Below are 18,199 nucleotides of genomic sequence, written 5' to 3'. Positions count from 1 at the left end.
CTATCTCTCAGGCCCCATGTTTACTTCTTTTGATATGATTTTCTGATCCAATAATCAAAAAAAAAAGCCTTAAGTCTACATTTCGATGTCAATGCTCAAAATATATTTGTTAAACATCCTAGGGGATTGTGCAATTAATTCATTTTGTTCTACTTTAGATTTGAATTAGAGTAGTCTTGTGTTATGTGTCTATGTTTTAGAAGGTACAAGACTTTTGGTAAGTTGTGATTACCTTTATACCAGCAAGACAATAGATGTTTTATTCATATTTTAAACTTCAAATAGTAATATTCAAATTAAAAGTACAAACTTGAAGTTTTAAATGGCAAGTCATTTTATGTGTTTGTGATATGGAAGTCATAGCAGGCACTTCCTTGGAACTACTATTAGCTTCAGCAGTATTGGAGATCAATTTGTGCACAAATGAAAACCAGACCTCCAGATGCAAAGCATGTGCTTCAACTCTTTGAACCAGCAACCAGACAAATTCACTTTTGAGAGACCAGTGAAATCCCCAAGCAAACGATTAAACAATTCACAAGTTAAATAATATACACAGTTGCACAGAAACATCTGAGATCTATGAGTCTTATTAGCATTATGAATTTCAGAGTATATAAATATCTGATAAAAAACAGGTAAGAAGGAAACTGTAACTAAGAAGTAGTTTGTTAAGAAAGAGAAAAAAAAAAGGGGCCGGAGAGATAGCACAGGGTTAGAGCATTTGCCTTGCACGCAGCTGACTCTAGATGGACCTGGGTTTGATTCCAGTATCCCAGAGCCTGGAGCAGTTTCTGAGTGCAGAACCAGGAGTAACCCCTGAGCACAGCCATAAGTGCCCCTGCCCACACCCAAAACAAAAAACAAAAAACAAAAACAAAAAAATGAAAATAAGTTAAAAATGTATATATTACAAGTAATGAAAATGATACACATCTCTGGGTAAATAGATGATACAGACATGAAAAAGATTTGCTTCAAAAATGTAAAATGAAGTACTTTTGTTTCATACATTCTACTTGTATTGCATATAAAGTTAGATCATATATATATATTATAAGTATAAGTAATATATCTAGTACATAGATATCTTATTTATAGATCTATTTGAAGTTTTATTTAGGTACATAAATATGATTATAGCATATAACAAAAAGCAAAAAAGGCATTTTCTTTGAGATATTAAAATATTAAAAGCAATTAATCAAACAAAAGAAAGAAAGAAACAAACCATATTTTTTTGTTCTACCTAGCAGTGCTCAGGATCCACTCCTGGCTCTATGCTCAGAAATCACCCCCGGCAGGCTTGGGGGACCATATGGGAAACCGGGATTCGAACCACCGTCCTTCTGTATACAAGGCAAATGCCTTACCACTTTGCTATCTCTCCGGCCCCAACAAACCATATTTTTTTCCAGACTTTTTACTCATGAAAATTTCCCCAAAGTAGTAGCCAGATATTTATAGTATAGTGGGTAGGGCACTTGTCTTGCATGCAGCCCACCTTGCTTCAATCTCTGGCACTCCATATCATCCTCAGAAGCTTTGCCAGAGTGACTCCTGAATACAGAGCCAGCTAGGAGTAATCCCTGAGCATCACTTAGTGCTCCGCCAAAGTAAAAAAACTAAGTAGATTAAAAATTACCCTGAAGTAATAATCAGAGTAGAAATTTTTAAAGTTTCAAAATGTGAGCACTTTGAAAATTAGACTATAACAAGAGCTATAGATACTCTCTATTTTCTAATGAAAACATCACAGCATTGGTACATATTTTGGGTGAGTTCAATGGCAATTTTTGATAGTAATAGAAAACAGTAAACAGAAAATTAATAATAATTTCAAAAAATTCTAGGGACTGGAAATATAATTTTAAAGACTAAAGATCATACCCCGCATGCATGAGATTTGATACCCCTCAACATGAATGCACCCAAGAAACATTCAGTACTTAGAACCAAACATTGATCTGGCCTGACTGGTTGTAACATATGTGGCTCTCAGTTCTCTTGACCATTAGTTGGGGTCTTTCTGAAAATAAATAAAAATGATCATTAAATTTACTTAAAATTCTAAAAGTGAAGCTTATGGATTTAATGTCTATCTGTGTTAGTTTATAAATTATAACATGACTCTAGTTTCCTTTTACTTTCAAAAAATTTAGACTTTGTGAGAAAATAAATGTCCATTAGTTATTGCAATAGGAGAATTAGAAAAATCTATATTTCTAGAAAAAAATTAAAATGATTAAATTAGAATATTGTAGGTAATTTTTGGATGCTATCAAACATTTTTGGATGATATTAAAAAGATGGGTTAGATGGTATAATTAATGTGTAGCAATGTTTATCATTGTTACCAATCAAGAAACAGGACTTACATAGTTTTTGAGGAACTCCACCCTATTATGTTTTTATTAGATAACCAGCCTAAAAAGAAAGAAATATCTCTTGAATGTTATTTCAACTCTTATAGTCTAAAAGCAAAATAATTCCAATTTTACAGAAAAGGGACATAAGTTTCAAAGAGGTTCAATAATTCTTCATATCTGGAGACTGGTAATTACAGATTGTGGTTCCAACTCAAACCTGCTTGACTCCTCCTCTCCCAGTATATTTCATTTGAAGACCAAAAAGATACAAAACAAAATTTGTGTCATAAAATGTAGGCAGACTACTTGAACAATGCAACATTCTCTTCACATTGTTAGAAAATAATTAGTCCAGTATGAAAGAACTTATACAGGAATTTAAATCTTGTTTTATCAATAAACAAAGAATGTACATCACAGTCTCTGTGTTAACTGTCAGTAGCAAGAAATAAACAAGTGCAAACAGCCTTTAAGAATGGGTATTTTAGGCAAAGAAAGTTATACTCTTCTTAACTGTATTGATTAAAAGACATTAATGCTGAGTGTCATCTTCTAAAGAAGATGTTGGTGAATATAGTCATATTATTGGCAAATTTTGGGTAAATTCTATCATGTGTACATAGAAAACATAATGTTTTACTTACCATATATTTATGTTATAATAAATATATAATTACTTAATTTTCCATCATTATTTGACAACTATTTTACTTTATAAAAATTCTTGAGTAATTTCCCCATATCTTAGTAAGAAATGGAATATTCCTATTTCTGAAATATACCTACATGAAAGTAATAGTTCTAAATAACACATTGGAATTAAAATTGCATTTTATACCTGCAAAAAAATCTGCTTATAAATTTTCCAACATTATAGTTTTCTGAGGAGAATGCAAAAGTGCTTGCATTAGCAATTTTATGCCTTTTTATATTCACATTTGCTATTGCTACTAAGATATATAATATCTAAAATATCTATTATTATATTTTATTGTGCTTTGATGCTTTTTTTGATGTCCATACATTTTAAAGGCTTTATAGGAGAAAATATTAAAAGGAAAGAATATTTTAGCCAGTGTAAATTACATATATCATATATAGATCAAAATATTACCTAAGATCCATGCTGTATTTATGCTTAAAATCTGTCAAAACCCATTTCCATTGCAATAAAATAACTTGATTATATAGGATATATTTCATTCTCTTTTACAATGCAAGTATGAAAATAACATACAATTTACAAATGTTACTTTAAAGAACTAAATAAAATAACTAAATAACTAAATAAAATAAAAATTTATGACATTTTGTTCTTTGCTTCTAAAATAAGATCAATGGAACATTTTTCAAAAATAGATATATGAAATACAACCCTTAAACATGTTTTGTGACTATACTTTTTCTTTAGAAAAACATTTTATATATACTATAATATACAAATGTGTAAAGACATTTAAAAATTAAATATCGCAGAATGGTCTCTCTCATCTATGGGTTTTAAGAAAAATAAAAGACATTCTTGCAATAATTTTCAGAGACAAAAGGGAGGAGGGCTGGAAGTTACAGCCCTCTTCATGAACCTCACCACAAAGAGTAATGAGTTTAGTTAGGGAAATAACTACATTGCAAACTAGCCTAACAATGAGAATGTATGAAGGAAATAGAAAGCCTGTCTAGAGTACAGGAGGGGGTGGGATGGGGAGGACGGATATTTGGGACATTGGTGGTGGGGACTGGTGCTGGGGGTGTCCTCTTATATGACTGAAACACAATCACAATCATGTTTGTAACCAAGGTGTTTAAATAAAAAATATCATTAAAAAATTAAATATCAATGATCCTTTTTAAATTCTATTGGTGAATCTTCATTAAAATTTTTTAGAAAGTTGACTGACTTTCTATAAACTATAAAGAAACCAATTGACATCCTTGTAACTAATCAGCTCATTTATATCTAGTTTTAATAAGGAAAGGATCACATTTAAACTGAAGTGTGATCTGTTTGTATCATCTTTTCATTATTAATCCTTTAGAAAATATTTATTTTTTATTCTAAGCAATATTAAAATTACTTTAGCTTATGCCAGTGTTTTCAATTAGAGATAAAAGAATAGAAAAATAGGCCATTTTCTATATTTACCTCAATAGATACTGTCTTAATAATATATGATGTTTTTGTCTACCTTTTATCATTTAAAGGACTGAAAGGTTATGATTAACAATTTCTGTGGTAATGTATTAATATACAGAGCCACTCTTAAGAGGTAAAAAATTGCCAAGTGAACTGAAAATCTTTAGGTGTTTATCAAATAGCTTTTAACTGAAGACAAATATAACTTAGTGTTACTGTTATTGATGATTTCTTTTGCCTTTAAGACTTAGATTGACTCCAAAACATTAATATTTGTAAATTTGCACATAATACATTATAGCAACTGAATTCAAAAGTTAAATGCAATTGAAGTTATGATAATAAAAGAAAATATTTAAGATTTTAAATTTTCTTTCAAGTATAGCTGATCTTATGGAATAAATAAAATAATTGTAAATGTTTATTGAACAATAGCATAAAAATAAGTCCTAATGATTTTTGTTTCATTAGAATAAACCAGGAGAAATTTATTATTCCTTTATATCATTACAACTTTAGTCTTCACACAAATATAAATATGCACATATATTCATCAATATAAACATATAGTCGAGTGTCTGCATAAGAAGCCATGGATACTCATCTTCATAATTACCTTCTTTGTTGTTTTCATAAAAAATAGGACCGATGAGGCAAACTCAGTATATTATTAAAAAAATCAATAACTTTATGGTTCACTTATGTGGCCTAACTGCTTTAATAAAGAGTGTACACTATTATCTGACATCAATTGAAAATTAGGCATTTACTTATTATTTGGTTGTACGTATTCCAAGAAAACTAATTATGGCATTTGAGGATTTTTAAAGTATATTATAACTGTGAATACATATCTTCACTATTTAAAGATAGCTAAATTTATTAACTGAGATTTATATAGAAGAGAACAGAAAACATACAAGTATGAGTACTGATTATTGCACAATGAAAATACATGATCTTGATATAAAAATATGGTATCTTATTCTGTCTGTGAACTACTTCTGGATGTATAAAAGTCAATTACTTTATGTATTTTTATCTCTCATATGTCCCTTTAAAATATAAAAAATGTTTATGATAAATTACAAGTTCAATCACATACATTTTAATAAAAACATATAAAATCAATTAAAATTTTGTATATACTAAAATGTTTCTATGAATGAACTAATTTTAGGACTCCTTTCAATTTTCTTCATTACTTATAGGTACCAATATAAGAGTATAACTACTCTTTTTTGTTTGTTTGATTTTGGGGCCATACGCAGTGACTCTCAGGGGTTACTCCTGGCTATGCACTCAGAAATCACTCCTGGCTTGGGGGACCATATGCAATTCTGGGAATTGAAACTAAGCCCATCCTGTGTCAGCTGCGTGCAAGGCAAACTCCCTACCACTGTGCTATTGCACCAGACCCATAATCCTTTTCTTTTTAAACAGAGCCTAAAAAATTAATGCATCTCACAAAAAATTTGTTACAATATGTGTTCAATTAAATGTTCTCATACAATGAAAAATGTCCCTTATAAAGGAGAGCTATTTTTAAGTATTATTTTTCTTTTTGTTGCCCACATCTACTAACCAAACTTTTGCAAAGACATAACTTTTATGAAGAATTGCTCATTTGAGAAGTACATAAGTATATAAAACCTAAGTTAGTAAGAAAAACACACAGATTATCATTATATTCAACTGCATATTCACACTAATGAGTAATAAAAGTGAATTGTATAATAAGTAGTAGTACTTGATAAAATATATGCAGATGGCACTCATTTTTAAGACTCATTCAAGAAAGTAATATTTCTCATCTTATGCCTTCATATCACACTTTTGATATTCAATATAAAATTTTAAACTAATAAATTATATGAAAAATATAAATGGCATTAGTATAAACTACTGTGTCATAATAAATTTATAAATTAAAATAAATACAAATGTGTATCAGAGTAAAATTGTATTGACAATGTATAAATCAAAAGTACCCAGATGACTGACATTTCTTTTAAATATCCATCTATTGTTGGGCAAAGGTAGCCAAACACAAAGGTTCCATGAATAGGACCTATTCAGTGATTTTAGTTGGCTAAGTAGTCCAAATGCTAATACTCCTAATAATCAGCCATTCCTTTTGTGTTTTGGTAACATATATTCTAATACATTGTATATCAAATGGAACTTTCTGATTTACATCTGACAACTCAAAGTTTCCATTTTTGAACTCTCCTAGTCTTATGATATTAAGACAATGTTTCATTTGTTTAACTGACAAACTACTTTCTCCAACATCTAAGGCTCCATGATGTAAGATGTCATTTTGTCGATCTTCTGTTCCAGTACTTACTTTAATTTTCTTAATTATAATTGGATTTTCAAATGCTACCACGAAAACATCACCTGTTAAAGGCGATTTTCCCCAAAAGTATTCATCAACACTACTATAAGCTTTGCTTGCCTCATAATTTTCAAAAACATTGATGTTAGTATAAAAACTTGCAGGTGGGTTATCGGGGATGTCAAATGACTCATCCTCAAAATCGTCATCTTTCAACTTATTCTCAGTGCCTTTATATGAAGAATAATACCCCATATGCTGAAAGAGAGATGGTTTAAAACGGATGACATTTTTCTGAGCCAACAGTCCTCGGAAATGTGTCAATAGCCAATCACAAGGCATTTCTTGATAAAACATTAATAAAAAATGTGCCAAGCGTGGGAGATCATAAGAATGGTAAAGTTTTCCAATGTAACCAAGCTTAGAGAATTCCAGTGTCACCCAGTAAGTTCCTTCCAAGGATGTAATTACTTTTTTGATAGCAGTTAAGAAATTTTTCGAACATTGAACATCATCTTCAAGCATTACATAATAATCTGACATATTGGCACAAAAATTAAGCAGAAAGGCATAATCTACATTTTGCTTGGAGCGAAATCTAACTCGATCTTCTGGATCATTGTAATTTCTTTTAAGGCCATCCAAGATTGGATAATATTCCTCTGGAGCATGTATAACCATTAATCTTCCTGCAATAATATGGTGGGCAAATTTTTGTATAATGTCTTGGACCATGACCTCACACCAGGATGAATTAAAATCTGCTAGGTGAACCACCACTAAAATTTCTTTCAGTTCTTCATAGCTGGATTGTTCAAAAATAGACTTGATGGTCTCAAGTAAATAGTTTCCTTTCTTGCGTTTCACTGATGAAAGTCCAATTGTAAGAAACCCTAGTAAGAGTATCCAGAAGACAAAGGTAAATTTTTTTGAATAGCATGAAAAGGAGCATGCTCATGTTCCTTATACTTTAAGCTTTAATAAATAAATTAAGTAACATTGTTTATAACATTGTTTTAAAGTCTTAGGTAACATATTAAAAGGTCATAGTACTTTAAACATAATTGCTATTCTCAAAGAAAGAACATTGTATCTTAAACACAATAGAATATGAAATTGTTTTCACTATTTATTGATTTAATAGAAAATGAGAGTTAGATGAACACATTCCTATTAATGGATTAGGAGAATTATCATTAACATAATGGCAATTTTTTTACAAATCATTATACAGATTAAGCAAAGTCCTTATAAGTATACCCATAACATTTTTTTATTTGGGGGGGTCACACTGGCAGCGTTCAGGGGTTAATCCTGGCAGTACACTCAGAAATCTCACCTGGCAGGCTTGGGGACCATATGGGATATCAGGATTTGAACCACCGGCCTTTTGCATGCAAGGCAAATGCCTTACCTCCATGCTATCCATCCAGCCCTCCATAACATTTTTTCAATGAAATAGATCAAATACTTCAAAATTCTGAAATAACTATGGAGATATGCCCTTCTTCACCCAAATATTCAAATAAATTATTGAGGAAAATATATGGGAAATATGATTTTCTCCAACTTAAAACTGTACTATTATGTGGTAACTTAATAGTTACACAAAACAATAAATAATGTGAAACAAGGACAGGCTCTCAGAAAAATAAAATAGAACAAAAATTTAGAAATATATTCTCAAGCTTATGCTCAGATAAAAACTATATGAAGTGGAGCTACCTAAACCTCTTCAACAAAAGGTCTTGGGAAAGCTGCTTGTTCATATACAAAAAATTGAACTCAGACTTCTTCTTACTACCATACACATAGGCCAAATCAAAGTGCATTAAGAACTTCAATAGCATACCTAAGTTAATAAGGTATACAAAGGAATATATACAGAAATCTCCATAATATTGAAGCAAGGAACATCTTTAATAATAAAATGCTTTGACAAAACAAGGAGAAGTGAAGGAAGACAAACAAGATAAATAAGATTAGTTAAATAAATAAATTGCATTAAGTAGTTGATTAGGATCTGGGGGGAAAGAGATCATTTATTTGCTGTTTGGGGAAATGTTGATTGGTATAGCCTTTTTGGAAAATTTTATGAATATTTCTCAAAAAATCCCTAAGAAGTGAATTTCTATAACCCCTAGCAATTCTACCCCTGGGAATATACCACAATAATTCTAAAGCACCATACAAAATATATCCGCACTTCTATATATTGTGCAGCACTATTTACAAAAGATAAATTCTGGAAAAATCAAATGTCTGAGCACAGATGACTGGATAATATGGTACATATACACAATGGAATACAATGCATCCATAAGAAATATAAAGTCTTCCAATTTGCTGTTATAGATGATTCTAAAGAGTATTATGTTGAATAAAATAAATAATAAGAAAATAAACTTGGATTCATCTCATACGTAGTATATAAATAAATTTTAGGACATTATCTAATGCCTAAATTCAATAGAAATGAAGGGCAGGAAAAGTGGTAAGCAGGAAGATGACCAATGAGATAGGGTATGGGGGATAAGTTAGGGAAGGGGACACTATATCAATCTCAAAGAGGGTATATGTCTGTCACAGAGACAGACTTGGAAACTAGAGTAAATATTGGTGTATGGCTTTGTGTTGGAAATTGTATGCCTGAAACTCAATCACAAATATCTTTGTAAATTTATAATTCATAGTGATTCAGTAAAAATAAGTGTAAAAATATGCATAGAGAAACTACATTTTATGTTAATATGACAAACTACTCTAAAATGATGGAAATTATTAAGGTTAAATAATTCATTTAACCATGTCCAAATTTTACTTTCTTATATGAGAAAATATTGGTCATAATACATAATTTTATTATGAAGGAATGTATCAAGCATTTGGGGAGAAAAACATCAGGCCAAAAATCCAGTAGTTGTCAGGGCTCACTTTTGACTCTCTGCCCAGGAAATATTCCTAAAATGAGGTACCAGGACTGGATCAAACCAAGAATTGCCAAAGATAAGAACATTAGCTCCTATCCCATTTCTCTGACCCTGCATTAACATCATAACAAAGAATGTATTTTAAATGTAGTCTCTACAAAATTGGAAGTTAACCAAACTTAAATGATTCTAACATTCCAAAATTTTGCATATAAGAATTCTAATATAAGAATGCACATTTCAACTGGTGGTCTCTTACAATTAGAATTAATAAAACAAATATTTTCTTTTTTATTTTCTTTATTTTGGGGGCCACATTTAGTGTTGCTCAGGGTTAATCCTGGATCATCTGCCCTAGGAATTATTTCTGGCAGTATCTAGGGCCATTTAGGATGTTAGGGATTAAACCTAAATTAGGTCAGGCAACAAACACTGTATATTGCTCCAGCCCCAAAACTTATTATTTATTAATGATATATATAACTATATAATATATAAATTTTATTATGTATTTTATTTACATATAATATTTATTATTTATTATATATGTATTTATTTACATATAATATATAAAATATTTATTGTTTTGCTTTTTGGACCACATTCGGCGGTTCTCAGGAGTTACTCTTGGCTTTGAATTCAGAAATTGCTCCTGGCTCAGAGACAATATGGGATGCCAGGGACCAATCCCAAGTCCTTCTTAGGTCATCAGCTTGTAAGGCAAAAGTCCTAGTACTGTCTACCACTCTGGCCCCTTCTTAATGATATATTAACTGCAGTATAATATGCTTGAGAGCCTATTGTGTCTTCAAATTTATGAAGTATAGTGTTATTTTCTGTGTGCAAACTCTCTATACTGTGTATACATAAAACTGTGTATACTTAATTTTTCAGTATATGATTTTATTTGGAAATAGGGGCTTTTATTTGAATTTAAAGATTGAGAGATGAACTCATACTGAGATTTGAGTGGACTCTTCGCTGGTGCCCTTTTAAAAGAGAAGACATATATGGGGAAAATTTGGGAGGAAGGACATATGCAGATGAAGACTGGCATTGTTGTTCTACTGTTACAAATCGAGGAACATCCAATGCAAACAGAGATGGAAAGAGGCAATGACAAGTTTGTGGAACTTTTAAAAGGAGTGGGATGCCATCAGCAACTTCTGAACTTCTAGCTTCCTGAAAGGTGAGAGAACAACTTTCAGTTGTATCCAATCAACTAAATTGTGGTGATTTATTATAATACTTTATTGAATTAGCATAGTAACTTTTATTACCTGGAAATTAGTGATAAGTCATAAAACCAATCTATTAAAGCTTGTCAATGTAAATGTTTTAAAATAACTCAATTCTCCACACTTTCTGCATGGCTTTTAGCTAATTATTCCAAGTAAGTAGTCAACAAGTATTTTGTTTTATTTTTATATTAATCCATGTGGATCAATAGTAGCAAATCATAATTTTTGAAGAGATACTGGGATATTTTTCAAATAATGTCAGTAGTATCCTTAAACTTCAATACAAGTGAAACTAGATATCATTGTTTTCAAACAATTATTTCAAACAAAAACTACTTTATGTATTCTTCCTTTAGTAGTATAACAATACTGATAAGATTTAGTAATTTTATGCATTAATGCTATTAAACTCCAGCACTATCATTCCTATCTATGACAATAAAATTTAAAATAAACTAATAATAGAAGGTAAAGACACTCACGCTTTCTTTGTAAAGGCGTAGCAGCTAAGTAGCGATAGGTGACATTTATGGCTCCTGAGAAGTTTGATAAATCTTTAAAAGTATGCACGTAGCGTTCTGAATTCAGTTTATGGGTCGATGTTTCTTTTATCAGTTGTTTGTCTCCTTCCTTAATGTGAGGAGGAGGAGAAAATTAAATAGGTGAATGTGAATTGAATGAATATCTATTTGCATAACAATATATGGTTTGCTATATAATAAGGCATTTAATATTTTTCCTGTTTTTGACACCATAATTATTATTTTCAACTGAATTACTATAAGAATTTTTGTACTTACATTAATGATCAATAGTAGCATTTTCTGCATAAAAAGGCCATATATTTCCTTTGTCATGTGTAAATGAATTCAGTACAGTAATTAAAAATATTAGATGTTGAGAGCAATCTATTTTATTCTCTCAAGTAAAACTAGTAAACACTAAATGTCTTTTCTTTAATTTTTTTATTTAAACAACTTCATTACATACATGATTGTGTTTGGGTTTCAGTCATGTAAAGAACACCGTCCATCACCAGTGCAACATTCCCATCACCAATGTCCCAAATCTCCCTCCTCCCCTAAATATCTTACATTTGAGTTTTAAGCTATTAACTCTTATTTAAACCCTACACCACACTTTCTTATATTCTGTTATATATTCTGTTAAATCCAAGATCACATATTCTTATACTGGAGGTGAAGGTTCAAGTATGACTATGAAGATGCAACAGTAGGATGGTTAGAGAGGTTTTAGAGGTCCTCAAACTATGACCTGTGGGCCACATAGTGTATTTGTATCTGTTTTGTTTCTTCATTGCAAAATAAGATATATGCAGTGTGCATAAGAATTCGTTCATAAGTTTTGTTTTTACTATAGTTAGACCCTCCAATGGTCTGAGGGACAGAGAACTGGCCCTCTGTTTAAAAAGTTTGAGGACATAGTGTTAAACGGTCGCTATACCTGAATATCATTGTATGGAACTGAATCAGAGAACTAGCCAATCAAGGCTGATTTCTGGCAGATCCCTTCTAATCAGTATTATGAGCATCCTGTATCTAGATATGGAATAGAGAGAAAGAGGAGGACAATTGCATAGGCTCCAAAAGACAGCAAGGCCCTTACAGATAGTATTGTGTCAAGGTCACATTCCTTGCATGCAACTGACCAGACCTGATTGCCCTGACATTCCATACGACGTCTCAGCCACTTCTGGTAGTGATCCTTAAATGCAGTCAACAGAAATCCTTGAGGATAGCTGGTTATGGTCCCAAATGCAAAATAAAATAATAAAGGTACTGACTTAAAAAAGTTACTTAAAAAAATGAGGACAAGTCCTTGGGAGGACACATTGTTTTGTTCTTGTCTTGTAGGAATAGCTTCTTAGCTGTAAAAGTTTTCCTGGTAACTAACTGGTTTCCAATTAGCTATGATAATCTCAGATTTTATTGTTTTTTATGGTTTTATTTTGCTTCATGATTTTGTAGTGCTTTCCTTTGTTTTGGGTCACAACAGGTTAAGCTCCAGGGTTGCTTGTGGCTTTGTGGTCAGAAATTTATCCTGGAAGGCATCATGGGACCAAATGAGGAGCAGGATTAGTCCTTGCAAGGCAAACACCCTATCCTTTTTACTATCATTCAACTCCTTTCATCTAGCATTTTAAAAAGAGATTTTTTTACTATGAATACTTGTTTACGATCAAACTTGAGTTTTTCACTTTATTTTGTTTTGTTTATTTATTTGTTTAAGGAGCAAATTCTACAGGGGAAGGAACTTCAAGAACCATCAGGATTGGTCTGGAAGGATATTCTTAAGGCATTAAAAAGCAATTCTGCAGTATGTTTGGATTTGTGAGAATTAGGAGCAAGTTTTAGGAAATGAAGAGGTGATTCAAAGATTTATAAACATCATTCTGGAAGTTGAGGATATTCCTCAAAGCCATTGTGACTAAACTGAGAAATCACCTTAAGAAACACACAAATTGCCAAGGTTAATGAGGGAGGAAGGTTGAGAGAAACTCTTATAGGTCAAAGAGAAAACTAAAAAACGTCCATATATATATGACTAATATTTGGTATAATTTTCAGGAAAAAAAACTGAGGAGTCAGGGCCAGAGTGACAGTACAAGGCATTAGACCTGATAAACCCTACTTTGATCCCTGAAACTACATTTGGTCTTTTCCTTGAGTACAGAGCCAGAATACAGCCTGAACTATGAAGGGTATGGCTCAAAGCAAAGAAAGAAATAAACAAAATTAAAATTTCTTTGTAGAGTTCAGCATTACTTTTCAATGAGATTATTGATTATATTAATTATTCATTTTATATTATACTGATTTATATAATTTTATTTATATATTGTTAACAGCATAACAACTTTTTTCTTTTACAGATGATTTACTACCATTGACAATATCATTTGCATTAACCCCCAAATAAGTTTGAATGCAATTTAATAATAAAAATATATTTACACATGGGTATACTATACTATGTACTATAGTGTCCTATAGTTTTATTTCTATATGCCTATAAAGCAGAAGATAAGTTATACACAACCATTTGTGGATCTCTGTAAAAGAGATGAACAGCCATCCCAAAGAAGATATTTAGATGGCAAAGAAGCATATGAAAAGTGCACATTGTTATTCATGGTTATGGAAATACAAATAAAAATAACAGTGACATTTCACACTTGTGAGGATGACACATATCTAAAAATCTGGTAACTATGAATGTTGACAGGGTTGTAGTGAGAAAGGAACATTGTTTTACTATTAGGAACATTGTCTGGTGCAGTCTCCTGGAAAGATATAATGAAGATCTATACAAGAAAATAAGAATAGAGCTACCACACCACTTATGATACCACTTATTGGCACCTATCTTCAAATACAAAAGCATTAATTTTAATGTCTTTGTATCTGTGTTTATGCTGCACTTATCTAACTTCATGCTGTACAGTAGCTCAGATATAAAAGTAACCCAAATGCACAACTACAGATAAATTGATAATGTTGTGGTATATATGCACAATGGAATGATATGAAGCTTTAAGAAAGAACTAAACCACAAAATTTGCTGCAATATGGATGGAACTAGAGAATATCATGCTGAGGGAGCACAGTTAAAAGGAAAAGGATATAGATACAGAATTATATCTCTCATATGTGGGACTTAAAGATTCAAAGCAAGGTAATAATATGGGACCAAAGGAAAAATAATGGGAGATTTGATCCACACAATTGATTGTGTGTGTGTTTCTTTAGAAGTAAGGACATTGAGCTCCCCAGAGTGACTGCAGTACCCTGAAGCCTCTCCACCTGGGGCATAGGGACCCTGGTGACCGCGACCCCCGCCGTGAGTGCATTTCCCTAGGGCCCTTCCACATGGGCACTCGGAGACCTCCGTACATGCCAGCCTGCTGGCACAGAGACCCCATCACCCGCTGCCTCACTTTCCGGGCCCCAGAGTTCACCCCACCTGACCTGAGCTTAGACAGAGGAGGGCAGTTCCCTAGTACTTAGCCGGCCATAGTCACCTGCGCCACTGGGACAGGCTGGGACCAATAGACTGGGTGAGCTTGGGCCTGCTACCTGGACCTTTGGGTAACCTAGAGCAACCTAGCCCCCTGAGCCCCAGAGTGGACCTGAGACCCCCCCAAGGGCTGAGGGCAGCTACTGGGTGGGCTTGACTGTGGGAATTTCTTCTGCCGAAACTCGGAGGGAGTGGAGCTTCATTGACTCCCAGATAGTGGAGGGAACAGAGAGCTAGGCTCAACAGTGCCCACAACCAGTGTGGCCAGGAGCAGAACTGCACTGGCTGACAGGAATAAAGAGAAGGGTCACCAGAACCACTGAAGGAAGGCTGACTTCCAGGTAGTAGAGGAAGGGAGAAAGAGCTAGTCTCAACAGTGCCCTCGACCATTGTGGCCAGAAGAGGACCAGCACTAGCTGCCAACAAAAGGGCAAAGCAACAAATCAGGCCACATAAAGAGTACAGGAGGAGCCAAACCTCAACAAGCTCACCCAAAAGTCCCTCTAGAATGACCCTCAGGGAAGGGACCCATTTCCACACCACAGGGGATCAAAACAGGCGGAATTTAGAAGGCACAGCACTCTAAAGCACACCAATAAATACAAAGAAATATGGGTAAATTAAGGAGAATCCCAATAGCTGGAGATACAGAGACAAAGCCTATCAAGTTTCCAAGTACACCAAAACACACAGATCCATGGGATGAAGACCAAAAAGCAGCCATGAGGAAGGAAATGCAAGAATTCATAAAAAAAATGAAAGAAATCCTAGCTACCGAGTATAAAAAATTTATGGATGAACGAATCAGCCAAATTAAAGAAGAAATGTTAAAGAACATGAGAGATTCCATACAAAAAGAAGTGAAGGAGTTAAAAGACAAAGTAACAAGCCTTACAAGCAGAAACACAGAGTTGGAGAAACACATTGAAGAACTCGAAGGAAAACTGCAAACAAAAATTGATCAAGAAACCAACAAAGAAATAAAAGGCAAACCATTGGAAGGAAAAGTCCATTATCTAATGAACAAGGACAAAAGAAACAATCTAAGAATTGTGGGTATACCAGAAGGGGAGGAAATAGGCAAAGGGGAAGAACAAGTAGTCAGAGAGATAATAGCAGAGAACTTCCCCACCCTCTGGAAAGAAACTTCAATGCTAAAACAGAAAGTAAAAAGAGTCCCTAATAAAATAGACCCTAATAAACCAACACCAAGACATATACTAATCCAATTGGCAAGAGAGAGAGAGAGAGAGAGAGAGAGAGAGAGAGAGAGAGAGAGAGAGAAACTCCATAAAGCAATAAGGGAGAAAAAAAACTCAAGTCAAAGGTAGGGACATAAGAATCAAACTAGATCTCCCATTCGAAATAATTCAAGCAAGAAGACAGTGGAATGACATATTTAAACGACTGAATGAAGGAAATGTCCAACATAGGGTCTAATACCCAGCAAAACTTCATTCATATGGGAGGACAGACTAAAAACATTCTCAAACAAGAACGAACTTGAACTATTTGTGCAAATAAAACCAATCCTAAAAGACCTACTCAGAGATGAATTACACAATCCAAACCCCTAAATGTAACAAAAACCACCCTACACAACACAACTGCACAACAATCCTCTCTCTCAATAATATCCCTAAATGTTAACGGACTAAACTCTCCAATTAAAAGACATATAGTAGAGAACTGGATTAGGAAAAATAAACCAGATTTCTGCTGTCTGCAAGAAACACACCTACAGATACAGGATAAGCACAGGCTTAGAATAAAAGGATGGGAAGTAATTATTCAGGCCAATGGAAAACAAAAAAAGAGCAGGGACAGCCATTCTTATATCAGACCAAATTGCATTCAACCTCAAGAAAGTGATCAGAGACAAAGAGAGTCACTACTTACTGATCAGGTGAACATTAGATAAAGGAGTACTAACCCTGTTCAATATCTATGCACCTAACATAGAGCCAGCAATATATGTGAGGCATCTGCTAGCAAACCTGGAAAAACACATGAAGGGAAATGTGATAATAGTAGGGAACCTCAATACTCCACTATCACCACTAGACAGATCCACCAAACAGAAAAATATCAAAGAAAAGAGGGCTCTAAATGAAAAATTAGAAGATTTAAGGCTAATAGACTTATATAGAGTCAACCATCCCCAGAAAGCAGAATACACTTTCTTCTCAAACCCACATGGAACCTTCTCCAGAATAGACCATTTCTTAGGATACAAAGCCAACCTATATAAGACCACAAAGGTAAGGATCATTAGAAGTACCCTTTCAGATCACTATGCAACAGAGGTCAAAATTGATGGTAAGAAGAAGCAATGGAGAAAAACTAATAACTGGAGATTAAACAATATGCTGCTCAACAACAGCTGGATCAAAGAACAACTCAAGAAAGAAATAAAGAGTTTTCTTGAGACAAATGATAATAAAGAGACAACATGTCAAAATTTGTGGGACACAGCAAAAGCAGTAATTAGGGGGAAACTCATAGCAATACAGGCCTATGTCAAGAAACAGGAAAATAACAAAACCAACAGTTCAAAAGATCACCTCAAAGAATTGGGACAACAGCAACAGAGAAATCCAACCACAACCAGAAGGCAAGAAATAATAAAAACCAGAGCAGAAATAAACAAAATAGAAACTAAAAAAACAATACAAAAAATCAATGAGACCAAGAGTTGGTTTTTCAAAAAAATAAACAAGATAGACAAACTGCTGGAAAAACTCACCAGAAAAAAAGAGGGAAAACACCCAAATCAGTAGGATCACAAATGAAAGGGGAGAGATTACAACAAAACCCCAACAAATACAACATATCATGAGATCATATTATGAACAACTATACTCAGCTAGGATAGAGAACCCAGGAGAAATCGACAGATTCTTGGTAAAACACCCTCTTCCAAGACTGGACAAGGAAGAACTAGAAAGCCTAAATGGACCAATCACCTCAGAGGAAATTGAAGATGTAATTGAAAAACTCCCTAAGAACAAAAGCCCAGGCCCAGATGGATTTACAGGTGAATTCTATCAAACATTCCAGGAAGACTTACTACCACTTTTCCTTAGGCTCTTCCAAACCATAGAAAAAACAGGAATCCTCCCCAACTCCTTTTATGAGGCTAATAT

General features: G+C 33.2%; 1 protein-coding gene across 1 annotated transcript in view; it reads right to left on the bottom strand.

Annotated features, from left to right (window-relative positions):
• Window positions 1–6,416: 6,416 nt before the first annotated feature.
• Window positions 6,417–18,199, bottom strand: part of MGAT4C (MGAT4 family member C) — a 33,064-nt gene continuing 21,281 nt past the window's right edge. The window contains exons 2-3 of the mRNA XM_049783190.1: window positions 11,498–11,645; window positions 6,417–7,737 (exon numbers count right to left, since the gene is read on the bottom strand). Coding sequence (XP_049639147.1) covers window positions 6,596–7,737; window positions 11,498–11,645 — 1,290 coding nt within the window. The 3' untranslated portion in view covers window positions 6,417–6,595. The remainder of the gene's footprint in view (window positions 7,738–11,497; window positions 11,646–18,199) is intronic.

This window comes from Suncus etruscus, chromosome 11, assembly GCF_024139225.1.
Source record: "Suncus etruscus isolate mSunEtr1 chromosome 11, mSunEtr1.pri.cur, whole genome shotgun sequence".
NCBI lineage: Eukaryota > Metazoa > Chordata > Mammalia > Eulipotyphla > Soricidae > Suncus > Suncus etruscus.
The sequence above is the reverse complement of the archived record's forward strand: the minus strand, read 5'-3'. Positions and strand labels throughout refer to the sequence as shown.